This window comes from Macaca nemestrina, chromosome 19 (genome assembly GCF_043159975.1).
Source record: "Macaca nemestrina isolate mMacNem1 chromosome 19, mMacNem.hap1, whole genome shotgun sequence".
Classification (NCBI taxonomy): Eukaryota; Metazoa; Chordata; class Mammalia; order Primates; family Cercopithecidae; genus Macaca; species Macaca nemestrina.
In genome coordinates this window covers 22,364,242-22,382,143 of record NC_092143.1, presented here as the reverse complement: position 1 = coordinate 22,382,143, position 17,902 = coordinate 22,364,242, and the positions used below count along the sequence as shown (strand labels likewise).

Sequence of the window (17,902 nt, the reverse complement as noted above, 5' to 3'; positions counted from 1 at the left end):
CGGTCCATATGCTGGCTTAGTTATTTTTTAAAGCAACTAAATTTAAGCAATGTATATATAACTTACATATTTATGTGGTCCAAAAAAATGTTGGTCATCTGTTTTGATCCAGAGAGTGTTTACCCTAAGCCTGCAAGTGTGATGGGTAATAGCTAGAACTAGAAAAGTATTTTAGAATATGGAAGGTAAATACATGAATGAATTTAGGTAAGAGTGACCGAACTGTGGAAGTCCCTGACTTAGAACTTACTGTCCACTTGGACAGCTGGTGTAAGTGATCCTGAGGTCACAGTGGCTCCCTGTGCAGGAAGAACACTATTTCCCAGCTCAGATATCATCTTTTTAGGAGAGTACTTTTTAGGAGAGTATCTGCCATTGTGGAAAATAAGGATAAAGGATAACAAGTTACCTCCTTAAGACAAAGTCATAGGAGAAATGGTAAATTCCAGTATCTTGAGTTTTGAGTTGGAACTTGAAATTTATTTTACCACAAGAGCACCGTTGATGGGTTATGTATTTTATAGGCTTTGTGGGTGGCCGTGGGAATCTAGTAACTGCTTATGCACAGTTTATATGAGTAGGCCTGCTGAATTTCCAGATGACGCTCTTGCAACTGAATCTTCAGGTTACCACCTGTTTCTCAGTTTGGACACTATTTATTCGTGTGCTGCTGTCACTTATGGCTTGGGCACCTTATCTTGCTTTGTGTCTTGATGAAGGATTAGAAAATTCAGTGTAAAAGAAAAACATATGTAAAGCTTATAGAATCACCCGTTACACAATAACAATGCAGAACAATAGATTAATAACAGGAAGAGACACTGAAAGTTCTCTTCAGCCTAGTTTCTACTCTGCTGTTTCTTCTCTTCATTGTACAATCTATGAATAATATTTTCATTGTCTAAGCAAAGCCACCTTAGCTAAATATTTAATTCTACTGGAGTCATAAACAGGGTTCAAAATATCACATAGATTTTATGAAAGTAATAAAATGCTTCAGAAAATACAATGGCTCAGCCTGGGGCCACTGCATCTGATGATTTGGTTACACACCTTGTCATATGCTTCCTAACAGAATGACGATGGCTGCTTATCTGTGTTTAAGCTTGCCATTTTGAGGAAACAAAGATAAGACATTTTTGCTGTGTCTCTAAAATGCATGTGTAAACTGTTTTTATAGAGTAATGCTTCAGAGAGGAGTAAAATTTCCTGCAACAGGTGCTTGTAAACAGTGATTGCTCAGTAAAGGCCACCTCCCAGCTGTCGCCTACATGTTACATAAGAGAACCCCTTCACGTCTTCCATATTTGCAGCTCTGTACCTTTGTGAGTCACCTAAAAAATAACTCATAGGGTTGTTTATCTTTCTTTCTTTCTTTTTTCTTTGAGACAGGGTCTCACTCTGTCGCCCAGGCTGGAGTGCAATGGTGCAGTCTTGGCTCACTGCAACCTCCGCCTCCCTGGTTCAAGTGATTCTCCTGCCTCAGCCTCCTGAGTAGCTGGGATTACAGACATGCATCACCACGTCCAGCTAATTTTATATATTTTGTAGAGACAGGGTTTTCACCATATTGGTCAAGCTGGTCTTGAACTCCTGACCTCAAGTAATCCACCCATCTTGGCCTCCCAAAGTGCTGGGATTACAGGCATGAGCCACTGCACCCGGCAGGTTTGTTTTTCTTATGACAAAATCAAGCCTGGATGGTGTTGTTAACAGTGAAGTTAAAATTTTCTTTTGTTTTCCTTAATATTTCCTTTTTTTTTTTTTTCAAACAAAAGTCTGGTTTCTAGACAAAAATATTTAATGATTCAAAAGGAAAAAATTCCAAATAAGCCCAAAGAAATGATTCATTTTCCAGAGGTAATTACTACTGACATCAACCTTTCCAGGTCTTTTTCTATGCAGCTATATCATTGACATTTTTTGAAAAATGAGATTACATTGTACTTGAGGGTAGACTGCTATAACAACTTTTGGTTTTGGATGGGAAAAAACAGAAAAAGTCTTATCTCCAACTCATTTCTGGAGAGGGTTAGCAGGTGGGGGGTGCTTGGCTCTACTCCCTTCATATGGTTTTTGCTTCTTTATCTCCAAGATCTTCCCCATTTCACGGAGAGACATTAATGAGAATGAAGGCTGCTGAATGGGAGGGGCTTATGGGGCCAGTTTGGAAGAGGCCTCATCACTTTTGGCCACGTTCCATTGGCCAGAACTTAGTCACATGACTGCACTTAACTGCAAGAAAGGCTGGGAAATGTAGTCAAGTTGCATGTCCAGGTAGAAAAGGGACCCTTTTCTGTGGAACAACTAGCATGTTTGTAACTCAATTGTATAAACCATTTTGAAACTTTTTTTTTAAAAAAAAAACCTTATTTCAGGCACATTTTTATATGATGAATCTGCTCACCTCTCCATTTGTAACCTATTAAAAGCTCTTGCCAGAATCTCTGCCCAATTGTTCTCCCTCCTTCTACCCTGTTCCCTCACAGCAGCCACAGTGGTTCTTTCAAAGACTGAAGCTACATTTTGTCACTCGCCTGCTTAAAACTTTACAGTGCTTCCTCCCACAGTGGTCGGGACAATGTCCACCCGCTCCTGAGGCTGGCCTCTGTGGTCCTTGACCCCACCAGGTCCCACGGTGCCCTACATGGACTCTGCCATCCTTCACCAGTTTAGCCCCGTCACACAGGGCTTGCTCTCAGCCCTTCCTGCAATTCCCAGCCCTGCCACACCACTCGGCCTCCTTCCTTCGGTCTTCAGCTCTGGTGTCTTTTCGCCAAAGAAGCCTTTCCTGATCACTCAGCCGTAAATGTTCCTCTCCCCAGTTACTTTTTCCCTCTCCCTCTACTCAGTTGCTTTTGTTTAACTGTCATATTGTCTTTGGAGTACTTGCCAGCATCAGAAATTTTCTTGCTTGCTGTTTGCATTACGTATTTTTAGTCTGTGTTCTGCCTACTAGATGGTGGGTTGCTTGAGGCAGGAACTCTGTCTTGTTTACATCTCAATCTCCAGATAATGTGTGTGGCACGTGATGGGTACTCAGTAAATACTTGTGGAATAAAGAAATGTCATTACAGGTTCTCTATGCATTAACATTTTTTAGAAATGGGGTGTTGCTGTCGGGCGCAGTGGCTCACGCCTGTAATCGCAGCACTTTGGGAGGCTGAGGTGAGCGGATCACCTGAGGTCAGGAGTTCAAGACCAGCCTGGGCAACATGGTGAAACCCCATTTCTACTAAAAATACAAAAATTAGCCGGGCGTGGTGGCGTGCGCCTGTAATCTCAGCTACTCGGCAGGCTGAAGCAGAAGAATCGCTTGAACCTGGGAGCCGGAGGTTGCAGTGAGCTGAGATCCAGCCACTGCACTCCAGCCTGGGTGATAGAGTGAGACTCTGTCTCAAAAAAAAAAAAAAAAAAAGAAAAAGAAATAGGGTGATGCTGTGTTGCCCAGGCTAGACTGCAGCAGCTATCCACAGGCATGATCATAGCGCACTGCAGCCTTGAGCTCCTGGACTCAAGTGATCCTCCTGCTTCAGCCCCTCCCCGAGTAGCTGGTACTATAGGTACTTCAGATTTTGAAGCATGTGTAAAAAATACTCTAGCAGTGACATCATTTGAGCTGAGCAGGCCATGGAGGCATCAGATGATTAGCAGCAGGGTACAACTTGTTGTGAGAACCAGAAAAGAGCCTTGGCCTACATAACATCCTGTGCTAAAGAAAGAACCCTGACTCCCAGCCTGTGAGTGTTCCAGAGATGGGCAGAGCAGTCCTTGCAGCGTTTCAGGGAACAGGGAAGAACAGCTAACCCCTGATGCTTCTGTAAGCACTTTGGGACACCCTTTGCTGTAGTAGGGTATTGTTTTAGTTATCCCTGACTTGCCTGGTATTACTTTATATCCCTTAATCCTCTCATGAAGACTGGCAAACACATTCAGTCCTGCCAACCTTGAAAGCAGGCCATGTTTGAAAGAACATTGGCACAAATGAGTTGAGAATGTCATCTTTACCATATTCATGTTCTTTACCGTATTATGAGGACACTGTGCTTGCCACATGGGCAGTCTTGTGTTGGGGATTTGTGGTTGGACGGATGGTTAGGTGAATAGAAGACTCCTGGAGTGTGAAGTATCTCAAGGATGTGTGTCCATTGCATGGATACATGTTCAATCTATGCAGCTAATTGACAAAGATCCACCATCCTATACCCTCCATGTTTTATTTTTGCCCTGCCATTGTTCTCTTCGACATTATATAATCATTGAGGTTTTCTTGCCCTCGCTTATGTCTTGACTAAACATGTAGGGTAGATGAATTCCATATTACTTCTTTCTTGCTCTGTCAGCTATTGTGTTCTTGGGGACTCCATCCTGAGCCTTTTTTTTTTTTTTTTTTTTTGAGACTGAGTCTCACTCTGTCACCCAGGCTGGAGTACAGTGATGTGATCTCGGCTCACTGCATCCTCTGCCTCCCAGGTTCAAGCAATTCTCCTGCCTCAGCCTCCCGAGTAGCTGAGATTACAGGTGCATGCCACCATGCCTGGCTAAATTTTGTATTTTATTAGAGACAGGGTTTCACCATGTTGGTCAGGCTGATCTTGAACTCCTGGCCTTGTGATCCGCCTGCCTCAGCTTCCCAAAGTGCTGGGATTACAGGCATGAGCCACTGCACCCAGTCCTGAGCCATTTTTTCATTCTCATTCTTAGGCTAGGTTTCCTCAGACCTTGGTTATAACTGCCAACTCTACACTGATAACTGCTGAGTGTCTAACTCAGACCAGATGTTTCTCCCCATTTAGTGATACATGTTTTCCATCCGATTGCTTCACAGACACCTTGGACACAGTCCTCTATTTCAATTTATGTTGACAGTCCATGATCCAAACTGGAAACCTGAGTTATCCTGGACTTCTGCCTACCACCTTCTCCTAAGCCATCTCACCTGTCCTAAATGTCATAGCCCTTAACTAGTTCTCTAAGCTGTCATAGGGTCCTGTACTGCTGGGCTGCTTGTTGCCTTCAGTAGAGCCTGGAGCATATTCATGTCTGTATTTCAAGGCCCCGGGCATAAGAGCTTCTTAGGAAATATTGGAATAAATGATGAAATGATGAATAAATGAACAAATGAACAGTTGATTGATTTCCAAGACACTTTGGGGTGGTTTTCATTTAGAATGGTTTTTATTTCTTTTTACTGGAACTGAGGAGTTATTTTTGCTTGTTGATGCCAACATTTTAAAAGCACTATAATTTTGAAATGTTTTACCACATTAAATTCCTTTCTATTGCAGGTCACATACAAATATGTCAACTTCAGAGGAGGAATTATTTGTTATATTTATGCAAACTTGTGGCACTTGGACATTTATCTAGACGGTTTTACATGTGTGATTGTGTTCTTGGTACAGCTGGAAAACCTAACTTTAAATGGCAGGAGTAATTGATCTTAATGACCTACTTTGAATTAAACTTGTGCTTAATTAACTTGGATGCTGTAAGTTTAGTCTAGAGTCATCGACTTTTAGAGCTGGAATATTGCTTTTTGAACTTCAGTGTAAGGAATAATTGCTTACATTGAATTGATTTGTTCTGTATCCCAATACTGGACAGTAGAAATCAATGACTTTAATATTGGATGAGAGAGTGATTCGTTGAAGATCAGTTTTTTTAACCTCTTTTTTTGTTCTCCTTCTCACAGGGAGAGTCCCGAATTCTCAGAGTAAAAGTTGTTTCTGGAATTGATCTCGCCAAAAAGGACATCTTTGGAGCCAGGTATGTTGGCTTTGTTTTTATTTCTGTGGATTTCTAAAAAACGACAAGCAGTTTTCAAATTCAGACACGCATCAAAATCACCTGGAGGACTTCTTAAGGCAAAGTTGGCTGGGCCCCACCTGCCGGGATTCTGATTTAGTAAGTGATGCTGGTCCAGCTGGTTCCAGGACCACATTTTGCACAGGGCTTCTGGACTTAGCATCACAACAGTAGTTAACAGACTTGTTTTTCACATGGGCTAATTTCGTGAGATTAGCTTCTGGTGTTGTCTTGTTAATACAGTTTGGGACTGTGGCTGTGCTTATTTTAATACTTTAAAAATATTTCTAAGTTAGGGAAACATGAAAGTGTCATTTTGTTTCTAGGAGAACTGGATATTCTTGACATGTATAATCTGAATTAAGAGATTTGGTGATTTGGGGCGAATGTGGTGATTTCTGTGGCATTTCTAGAAGCACCAGCAGGGAAGCAGCCAGATCTTTCTGTGTGTTTTGGCTTTTTTATTTTCAGTATTGCACCTGATATTCCTGTATCTTTAAATCAACCCTTTTGTTCCTGTTGGCTCTCAGTGATGTGTTGCATGAAGCTATTGGACTGAGAGCAGGGTGAGGGTGGAGCCACCTGGCACTAGAATTTAACTAGATTTTGGAGACTAAAGATCTTTTGAACTTTAGACCTAGAATGGACATGAGTGATGTTCTAGTCCACTGTTCCATTTTATGGTTGACAAAGCTGAAATGCAGAAAGGTTAAACCACCCGTGTAGGTCACGTGGGCCAGTGATGTTTGAGGACTGATGGGAACACTCCTCCTGCCTCTACCCAATATGTTTTCCTTTGTGGCACGGTGGCCTGAGAATACTGTGGGGTTTAACAATGAAGGGAGGTGACTGGTGAGGAGAGTTCCAGCCGCTAGATTCTCCCTGTCAGTCCCTTGTGCTGTGGCCCTTGGTGACCCCTAGATATCAGTGCTCCTGCCTGACACTGGAGACCCTCTATAAAGAGGCCCCTTTCTGGCCAGGTGCGGTGGCTCACGCCTGTAATCTCCAGCACTTTGGGAGGCCGAGGTGGGCGGATCATGAGGTCAAGCGATTGAGACCATCCTAGCTGACATGGTGAAACCCTGTCTCTACTAAAAATACAAAAAAGTGGCCGGGCATGGTGGTGGGCGCCTGTAGTCCCAGCTACTCAGGAGGCTGAGGCAGGAGAGTGGCATGAATCCGGGAGGCAGAGCTTGCAGTGAGCCCAGATCGTGCCATTGCACTCCAGCCCGGGCAACAGAGTGAGACTCTGTCTCAGGAAAAAAAAAAAAAAAAAAAAAAGCCCCTTTCTAGCTAGCTAGTTGTTCCATCCTGCACACCCCCACAGAAGCCTTTTGCTGCCATTAGTAAGCGCACCTCTATTTTCTCATCGGTGATAGATCATGCATGATTGAGTTTTGTCTATTAAAGCAATTGATAAGTTACTAGAATGGCACCAAAAGAAATTAGAAAAAAAATTGTTGCAAATGTCAGTGAAATCTTCTAAAAACCTGTGGTACTTAGAAGTGCCTCAAGTGACTAACGGAGGCTTAGGTCTCTGAGTGGTGTCACAAGGAACCTTATGCACGGGGACAGTGACATCAGCCTGTGCTGGTGGTAATGTCAGAGGGAAGCAAATCCTACCTGAAGGTGCTCTCTCGCTTGACCGTGAAGTCACACTGAGTGGCTCACCATGTGCCTGCATTCATGCCAAGGGTAAGCCAGGTCTCTGGGCATGGGCAGAAGCATCCCTGCTTCCCTTCTCTTCCCTTTCAAAGCAACACTTTCAACTGTTTCCATGAGTCTGGGCTGTTCTTACCCAGCTAAATACTGTTTCCTGAAACTCAAAAATTTGCTATCTACCAAAGCCCACCTTATGCCCTGCCTTTCTGTGAAGCCTTTCCAGAAAATTTCAAGAAAGAAAATTTGGTATTCCTATATCAAAGCCTGTGTGTCTTTCCTCTCCTAATCCTTCTTAGCTGCCATAGTAGGCGCAGTGTCATTTTAGCATTTGCAGATGCATTACCTGGTGGTTTCTAGTATTTCTTTCACTTGCCTCTATTACTAGATTAGAAATGTACTGGGGACAGACATCTTTTTAATATCTTTCTCCTACTACTTAACATATAGAGCACCAAGAAAAAAAAACCAAAAATTATCTTTTAAAAATGTAAGCATTTGCACGCTGACTGGTAGTGGATTGTGCTCTTATGTTAAAAATATGTATTCTCACTCTTTCCAGTGAAATTTAGAGTGTTGACGGAGGAAGTTGGATTTAGAAAATTTTGGTGATTTCTTTTTAAGCTTGATTGGGTTTTTATTTTGTTTTATCCAAACCTTTTCATTAAAAAAAAAAAAACAACAAAATTGATTCACATTGTGTTTCTAAGCCAGTTAGGTAGATTTAATGTTGAATTTGTAGTGGAATTAGGTTTCAAATCTTAGAAGAGCAAATTTGAACCTTAAATTTTTACTGTTTAGATACTAACAGGTCGGGTCATTTCTAAGGGACATGGTGGAAAGGGATATTTATGATGTTAATTAGAAAGATAAATAATATTGTGGCCAAGTGGACCAAGTGCCAGAAAACGCATCAGAAACTCTGAACCCTGGTCTGGTGTTCATTTTCTTAGATTGATAAGTAGGCACACACATCCCTGCTTTCCTTCCTCCTTTGAAGTGCTGTAGTTCATCTGAGAGTCTGAGATGGAATTGTGAGGTGACAGTTGGGTTAATGCTATCTTGGCATATCCCTCTGGAGTGGCACTGCTTATTGCCTTAAAGTTTTGCCAGATGACCTGCATTCTCCCTCCGTGCTATCTTGGGCAAATCCCTTAAACCTACTCATGCCACCATATATTAGTGTACAACAAGGATAACAGTTTCTTTGTAACTGGCATGTGGGGAAGAATCCCAAAGTGACTTCTGTTGGCGGCAGCTCTGTCGTGTTTTAAGGTAGCAGTCACAGGGTAGAGGTTTGGTAGTGTCCTCTCTGGCATCCACCATCTCCTTCAGAGCCCTGGGCCACTGGCAGGCCTTTTCTCCAAGTCTCTTCTCTGAGTATTGCCCCCACCTCTGTGCCTGATCAGGCACCTCATTCTCCCTCTGCACCGAAAAGGCCGGGTAGGCATTGGAGCCCTTGCTATAGACAGGATAATGGGTGGAAGAGGAAGGGCATTTTCATGAGAGGCATTTCAGAGCCTTTAAAGTGGTACAAATCCTGTAGACACTGATGTGTTTAAAATCAGGGATTTGCATCTCTGGGACTCCAACTCCTTTGTTTCCAAGGGAGGTTCCCTGGGTCACTTGGCCTGAAGTTGGGAAGGAGTGGTGGTTGAGGGGCAGAATGTGATGTCTGGGGATGCGGGATGGTCAGGGGCGGGTGATGGTGGGAGGAGTGGAGCATGACAGCATGACATCTCTCCTTGCCCCTCCGAGGTGGTGATGGGAGCTGCCTACAGCTGCAGCTCAGAGGCGGGGTTTCTGGGGCCCTAGGTGCGGGCGGGGCCTCCCTCCTAGCTGGAGGTGGTCCCTTCACCCTTGAGAGGCCTGTGCCTGAAATGCCCTTGTCCTTTTCAGCCCTCTCTGCCCCAGTCCAGTGCTTAGGATCCAAGATCATTTTCAGCTCCTTCCAGCCAAGTCTCACTTTATTAAAGGAGCCTTTGTTCAGAGCGGATTGGATAACTGAGCTGTGACTCCACTTGAACGTCTGAGCAGTTGGCCTGCGTGGGAAACGGCAGTGGCAGAGAAAGATGCTTCCCTTTGGACTGTGCCTTGAGGACGAAAAAGGGCAGTCATATAATCTGTCATCTAAACTGGAACGCTTTTGTCTGGAATGAATGCGACATTGAATGGGACGTCAGGGCATAAGGTGTAAATTGAGACTACGGTCACCCTAGGTCAGAGATATCCAGCCTTTATTATCCATACCATGGGGAAAAAAATGGAATGTGATTTTTTTTTTCCTCCCCAAAACAGCTTTTAAAAAAATGCCAAGAAAAAGAAAAAGCACCTTTTAAAAAAGCAAGCCTCACGTAAAATGCCACTAAGACATCAAAAGAGAAGTAAAACCCTGCTCAGAACAAGCCCATGTGGGATGGCCACAGCTCACCGTTGTGTGCCTGCATCCTGTTTCCGCTGTCCCCTTTCCCAGGGATGTACCCTGCGCTAACCTCACCCCGATCCGGTGACTCCTCCAGTGGCTCATCCTATGTTCACCAGCTGGGTCCACATCTCCTCCGTCACACAGGCTGCCGCTGTGTCCCCCAGCAGACCTCTCCCTGTCTCTGGGGTGCCCATGGCGCCTGGGAGATGCTGTGCATAGTTCTATCAGTGAGGTTGACTTGTTGTTTTATACTTAGAATTGTTTCTTTCTCCTGAAATTAGATTTTCCTCTTCTGATAACTAGGATTCTAATTTTTTAATTTATTTTTATTTTCTGGGATCTATTACAGCACATAACAGGTCCTCAGGAAGTATTTACCAAAAGATTGCATGAAGTGGGCCTGTTCCTCCTCCGTCTCTCCTTCCCTCCCTTTCCTACCCCTTCGCTGGAAACTCACATTCACTAAATGTGCCATGAAGTCACTGTCTTTTGCCTTTGCCTGTGTTTTCCCCTCTGCCTGGCATCTGTTCACATCCTTTCTGGCAGCTGCCCTCTCATCTGTCAGGGCCCAGTTTGGGTGGCAACACTCCTGCTGAGGTCCCTGCTCCCCCCATCAGCCCAGCCCAAGAGGACAGAACACTGCTCCCCCCCATCAGCCCAGCCCAAGAGGACAGAACACTGCTGCCACCCCCCATCACACAGCCCAAGAGAACAGAACACTGCTGCTCCCGGGGCTGTAGCAGGTCTACAAGTTCCCTCCTCCTACGGCCCCTTGTCTTAGCGGACTTGGGAGGCTCGGAGGCTCCAGCCCTGTCTTATTGCTGTTTGCAGGTCCAGAAATCTTGGCACATGACAGTCGCCTGATAAATCGCCTTGAATTCATTAAGTGGAACACAATATGGTGTGCTGTGGTACCTGATGGCCAGCCTGGAGGAAGGGGTACTCTTTTCTCATTGTCATGGAGGTATCATTGGCTCTTCAGGCATCTCTCCTAAGCATCCAGGAGAGGTGCTTATTTCTCATTCTCACAAAGGCTCTTTGTGGACCAGCACAGGATGCCTGCCCAGGGGTTGGATGAAAAGTGAGCATAGAGAGAGGAGGTGAAGGGAAGCAAGCTCAAGACTGGGCTCAGAGCAAAGAATCTGGGGGAGTCAGTGGGGTGGCAGGCAGGGAACGGTCTCCATTTGATGCTGATGTTTGTGCAGAATGACTACTTTATACCCTACAAAAGGAGCACACTATCTTCTTGTGGCAGGTCCCAGAAACTTCTACTTGGGGTACATGAGGCCTGGCTGGGATTGGGCACAGAAGGTCATGGCTCTGCACCTGACCCTCACCTTAGGGGTCAGGACAGAGCCAAGGACACGAGTGATGGGTTAGGGAGGACACAGGCACCATGGAGTGCCTTGGCCATCCTTCTGTAGAGGAGAGGTACAGGTGGCGAGGAAGGCACCAGGCAGCCGCTGGCAGGGTCAGGAACCAAGGCAGATCCAGGAAACAGGCCAAAACAGCAGCAGGAACCTCAGGCTCGGCAGACCACTGACTCTTCTGGATGTCTTTTAGACACTCTGGGGGGCGGGACAAGTCCTTGGTGTTTTGCCATGGTGAAGTGTGCAGTTCGGGTAGGCGAGTCGTGCTTTCTTAACATGCGTGTAAGGAAGGGAGGTGGTGAGTTTCAGCAGCTCGTGTTTCTTGAGCACTTGCTCTGTGCCAGGTGTGGTTTGAACTATTTACATGCGAGTTCATTGTGTCCTCCAAGCAAAGTCCTATGCACAGGCACTATTGTTCTTTTCCTTTTGCAGTTCAAGAAACGGAGGCAAGAAAGGTTTAGTAAGTTGTGGAACTAGGTATTGAGCCAGGGCCTAACTTCTTGATAGAAGTTAGTTAGAGGCTGTTACTCGAGCACTCACAGGTTGGCTGGCAACGTGTTTGGAACCCAATGTAATGTCATCAGATTCTACCTAAATTTTGTGAAGAGGGGATTTCCATTTGATACGTAAGAAAATTGAGCGGTTATCATCAGCCCAAGATGAAACAAGGGTATAGGGAATGATGGGACCCATGAGGTTCAGATTTCTGTGACTTCTGATGCTATGCTCAGTGATAGATCAATACTCTTCTTACGGATAAAAGTTCGAGAATTGAGTGGGACTAGATGACTATTAGGGTTCCTCCAAAACCCTGAGATTTCATTTTTGGGGGCGGCACCTTTTTGTGTTAGCAGATTTAAAGAGCTGGCCATTGTATTTGATGGTAGCTGAGTAAGCTTTTTGAATTGGAGAATCATCAACTATCGTTAGATTTAGAATAGGTATATTTGGCTAAGTAAGATCTTAAAGTTTTTCTTTTAAACTTAGGATAGCTTTTCAAATTTCAAACTGTTCTTTTTCAGTAAGCTCAAGACATTTAACCTTTTGTCATAGACTTAAAGCAGTCATTAAATAGGGTCATTTTAATGCAACTTTTAAAATCTAACTCCCCTCCCTTTTTCTCCTTAATTATGATCAGTGGCTTCATTTGAGGTTACCTAGGATGCATTTGAGACTCTAAAGCTGCTTTCTTAAAACTTAGCAATGTTGGCTGAGACAAACCAACTATAGAATCTCATGCTTTCATGAAGAAGTTTGCAAGACATTCATGCACAGCTCCTTCATTGTGTGTGATGAGCCATTGGCATCGAACCTGCTTGGGCTGCTATCAGGTTTTCTTTTGGAAGCTGGTGACTTGAAATTTAAAACACACATGGGCTCAAGAGTATTGGGGGACATGGCAGAAAGTCCTTCTGCCACCTAGTGATTGAGAGTGATGGGGACCTAACTGTGGAAGGACAGCTTTTTGACACAGTTCACCTCAGTCCCCTTTACCTAGGTTTAAGTTGTTAACATTTTGCTGTATTTGCTCCATCTCTTTTTTCCCTGAAGTATTCAAAAGTGAATCACAGACATCATGCGTTTAGTCCCTAAATACTTCAGCCCAAACCTCTAAAAAACAAGAACATATTTCTATATAACTGTAGTACTGTTCTCACAAAATTAAGACTAATTGCCTAATGGACTCTATTACCTGATCCATTATTTGAATTTCCCCAGCTGACCCTAAAATGCCTTTTACAGCTGAACTGTTTAAACCAGAATTCAATTGAGAATTCTGTATTGCATTTAATCGGTAGGTCTATTAAGACTCTCTTAAGCTAGAATAGTGATAAAAGCTTTTTACTCTTGGTCTCTTTTCAAGCTGGGGACCCCCAGCCAGCAACACCCTACCTGGGTCTCACTCTACCATGCTGGGATGCCCCAGCTCACCTGTGTTATAGCTTGTACCCATGTTCGGTGGTTCCTGAGTTCTTGCATGGCACCCAGGAAGAATGAGGATATGCTGGACATTGAAGGGTGAGGAGGGCAGAGTGGAATTTTACTGAGCAATGGAATAGCTCTCGGTGGAGAGGGGCTGCAGTCAGGTGCTTCTCTCCTTCCCATGTGGCTGGGCCTAGGGCTTTTTATGGGCTCAGAATAGTTGAGGGGCAGGCTGCAGGTAGTATTGGAAAAGGCAACATTTGATTCATTAAAAGGCATTATTCAGAAAGAATCAGTCAGGAAAGGTGGGCAAACAGGAACAGAAGTTCTTACTCTGAGTCGTGGGTTTCATCCAGGACCAGCAGTCCAATCTTTCAGCCTTCAGGCTGTTTTTGGTTCGAAGGTGCGGTTTCACCAGGGACCTGCCCCTATCTGCCGAGGTGTTTGGCTGCTTCCTATCACTGTCAATAGTCCCTCCCCTTCAATGACTTGTAGGGGGGTTGTTTCACTTACCACATTCCATCGTGTCCTGGTGGCATCATCAATGAGTGAAGGCGTTCTTTTCCCGGTGTTTCTTGTACGTACTGTATATTAGAAGTTGAACTAAAGGCTTGATCAAATTTGAGGCAGGAATGGGTGAGGCTGCGTGCAACTGGAGGGACACAATGACTGGTTCTGCCATAATCAGTGATTAAAATTGATCCCTGGGTTAATGTGGGGGCAGTCTCATCCCTCCACTGTCAAAAATTAACATTTTCCCCCCCCCCAGGTGACCAGCAAGCCATGAGGGAGGGGATGTTTTGGCACTATATACGTGCAAATTTTAAATATTGATTTACTTTACTTCCAAAGGATTGGAAATTTTGTTTTTTTCTTTCTTTGCCCTTCTTTGAAAACATTGTACAAAGTAAATCTCCTCCTTTTCCTGATGGAGAAACCTTGGAAAGAGGCTGAACATACGTTGAAGTCCCTTTGCTCAACTGTAAGCCCTTCAGGATCAGAGGTCACACCAAAGTTTGCAGACACTTGGTCCCTGTGGACCAGGCTGAATCCACACATGTGTTTATTTGGCCTTGGAAACTAAACAAAAAACTACAAATCCTGAGCCAACATTTGGGAGATCCCATATTATAATACAAATCCAGGTTTGTATTATAATACAAAGGTCTTGGCAATCTAGCCACACTGGGCCTGCATCTGCATGAGTCTGCATGGCTAGAGGTGTGTGCTGGGCACACCCATTAGGTGGGGCTGCACCCTTTTGGCCACCAGGGACCGCACACCTCCTGTTGTTTTCATGCAGCTGGTTTCCCTTGCTGACACATGTTCCGTGAGGTCCCTCGAGGTACAGGCCGGCATTTGGACTTATCCTCTGCGCTGTTTCTTCGTTAGTATTTAGAGCTGACTTCTCCTCTTCCTCCCCCATTGAGGAGCAGCACCTTACTCTGTGCAGACTGTCTGTGATCGGCAGGCTCTTTGCAGAGCTACATTTCCCTCCGGAGGCCTTGCTGAGCAGCCTTTGCTGTCTAGGGCATTGCTGAGAATCACAACACCAACACTAATGGCCCTTGGGCCAAAAAGTGTTTGTCTTAAAATCCCTGTACCAAATAGCTTGTTCATTTACTCCTGTGAAAGCCCCAGAGGATCTACCTCTTAGGCTGTTTGTTCTAGTTGTATTCCTTCCACCCCGCAAACCGAAATGACATTAAAGGATAGTAACTCTCTCCCTCAAATATAGATAAAAACCTCTTTTTTCCCTAACAACCACACAACTGTTTACATTTTTGTGTTTACTGCCTAGTCTTTGCATGAATGCATGCAGCATCCTTTAAAAATATGTCAATCCTAGCCTCCACACCACCCAGCCCACCAAGTTTCCCAGAGGGAAGCATTGGAAATGGCAGATGGGTAAATGCACAGGGCTGGCAAGTCTCCATTCTGCGAGAGTCTTGCTGTGCTCATATAGCCAGTGCCACAATAATGGATCTTTCTAATGATCTGGAATCACTGAGCAAAGACTGTGCCATGTTCAGTATACACTAAGTGAGCATGCAGGGAATATATCATCAGTTTACAAACATTTCCACATAAGCTTTTCTCTCTCCCACTCCAATTTTGGTAAATAAAAGGGCAAACTAGACACTCACTCTCTCTCTCTCTCTCTCTCTCTCTCTCTCTCTCTCTCTCTCCCCCCCTCTCTCTCCTTCTCCCTCCCTCTCCCTCCCTCTCCACCGTCTCCCTCCCTCTCCCTCTCTGTCCCTGTCCCTTTCTCCTCCCTCCCTTCCTTCCTTCCTTCCTTCCTTCCTTCCTTCCTTCCTTCCTTCCTCCCTTCCTCCCTTCCTCCCTTCCTCCCTTCCTCCCTTCCTCCCTTCCTCCCTTCCTCCCTTCCTCCCTTCCTCCCTTCCTCCCTTCCTTCCTTCCTTCCTTCCTTCCTTCCTTCCTTCCTTCCTTCCTTCCTTCCTTCCTTCCTTCCTTCCCCCCCTCATCTGTCTCCCCCCTACCCTTTTTTAAAAGAGACAGGAGTCTTGCTCTGTTGCATAGGTTAGAGTGCAGTGGTGCAATCATAGCTCACTGTAACCTCAAACTCCTGAGCTCAAGCAGTCCTCCTGCCTCAGCCTCCCCAGTAGCTGGGAGTACAGGCACACTACCATGCCCAGCTAATTTTTAAAAATGTTTATAGAGATGTTGTCTTGCTGTGTTGCCCAGGCGGGTCTCAAACTGCTAACCTCAAGTGACCCTCCCACCTTGGCCTCTCAAAGAGCTGGAATTGCAGGTGCAAACCACTGTGCCCAGCCAGACAGGTCACTTTTCTGTACCATTCTCTGATGTTGTGAGACTAGTGACAGTCCCTACTGCGGAACCTTGTCCCTGACTCCTGATGCATGGATATTTGCTGTTACCAAAGACACCTCTGCTTTACCAAATGTTTTGTCAGAGTGGAAGGAAAACCATAAGACTTCCTGCCCTCATTTTCTTCAGTCTAGAATGATGCTGGGGTCCCTGAGTCTGTAGGGCAGAGAATCTGATGTGTTTTTTAGGAAGCGGAAGGTGTCTGACACAGTAGATGTTTGATAAATTTTGTTAATCTGGTCAGAGTGGAGCCTGAGAAAATTAAAAAATTAAAAAGCTGCTGAGGAGTGCTGGGGTCGCATTTTGACATAAATACAAAGGCACCAAAAGAGCCAAAAAATGAGGCCAGTCCTAGGGCTGGTGAAGTTTGGATCCCCTGCCTGACATTGTGTCCTGAGCCCCTGGCCCCTTCCTGCGCCTCTCCCCCAGCTGCCGGCCCCTCCTCAGTCCTTCCTCTCCTTTATCCTCCGCTGTCTTTGCCTGTGCCCTCACTCTCGTGCCCTGACTCTGGAGTCTTTGTCTTAATGCATTCTGTTTGTCTCAATGTCTTCCTCTGTTTTCCTTTTCTTGTGGGGAGGAAGGGTAGAAAGAGTGTAAGAAGCTAAAGTATGAGGAAGGGAAGGTTGCCAACTGGAGATGAGTCAGAAATGAAAGCAGTTCTGAATGTGTAAGACAATGAGGAAAATATTTATTTTACAAAAATTGAACTACCAACCAAGCCTTTAGGAACACAGCCAGAAGGTGCTATGTAGGGAGAGGTGTGCATTAGGATGCTGGAGCGCGGCTGCTGGCGTCCCCACCCCAGGAGGAAGGGACTCGTTTCTCGGAACCCTGTTAATGGTTCTCCCCATTGTAGACAGTGAGTACTGGCTCTCCACCCCATCCTCAGTGGGTGCAGCCTTGGGGAGGCTGTGAGGCTGGTGATCTTGGGACCTACTATGCATCTGCGTTATTGAAGGTAACAATGTCCCTTCTACCCGAAAGTCATGCTTTTAAAAATGCACAGTCTTGAATCCATTTGAGAAACATCTTTGGATCTCCAGACCGTTGTCTTTCTCAGATATGTATCACCTATGTTGTATTACTTCATTTTCTAAGAAACATTGTCATCGACTTTATAAAATTATTGAATAATTCTATTTAGGGGAGAAGCCTGGAAGCTAAGATTTTAAAGGTTGTTTATAAGTTAAGTGAACTGGCAAATTCTTAAATGGTAAATAAAACCTTTCCTACATGCTGTAGGTAGTTACCTAAATCAGGGCCTAGCAAGCCTTTTTATTTATTTCCCTATAAAAAGTCAGATACTAAGTGGTCAAGGTGTTGCAGGACGTATGGTCTCTGACATAGCACTAGAGCAGCCTGGGGTAATATATAAACCAGTGGGCCTGTCTGTGAGCTGATGGTCCGTGGGCTGCAGCTTGCCAGCCTTTGATGTTGTAAGCCATTGATTTTTTACAACATATATATTTAGAACTGGGAGTGTCAGTGTTATTTTGTCATGACTTCCAGATTAAACTCTTTCATAGAGTTGCTGGTTGGTCAATGACAGACTAATTCTGCTAGTATTGACTTCCTGGGCCAGGGAATGGGGTTCCTAGATAGTGCAGTAGCTTTTTATTTATTTTCTTTTCCATTCAAGGGCAACATGCTTAAAATACAGCATATGAAGCTTTTGGATATCTACTGTAAATTTTAAGGTCTAGAAATGAATGCAATTGTAAAATGTTTTTGCCTTAGAGAAAATACTCTCACTGCTTTGTGTTATAAATACATGAAAGATAATGATGAATTAAATGCATACAAGCAGATGCAGACATAATTTAAATTAGTGTATTGCAGTTAAAATATTGCCCATTTTCCCTACGGA

At 44.6% G+C, this 17,902-nt stretch overlaps 1 protein-coding gene across 3 annotated transcripts in view; it reads left to right on the top strand.

Annotated features, from left to right (window-relative positions):
• Positions 1-17,902, top strand: part of LOC105477069 (NEDD4 like E3 ubiquitin protein ligase) — a 362,247-nt gene that overhangs the window by 120,863 nt on the left and 223,482 nt on the right. For all 3 annotated transcript variants that reach the window (XM_071085266.1, XM_011733413.3, XM_011733409.3), the window contains exon 2: positions 5,696-5,769. In XM_071085266.1, the coding sequence (XP_070941367.1) occupies positions 5,696-5,769 (74 nt within the window). The remainder of the gene's footprint in view (positions 1-5,695; positions 5,770-17,902) is intronic.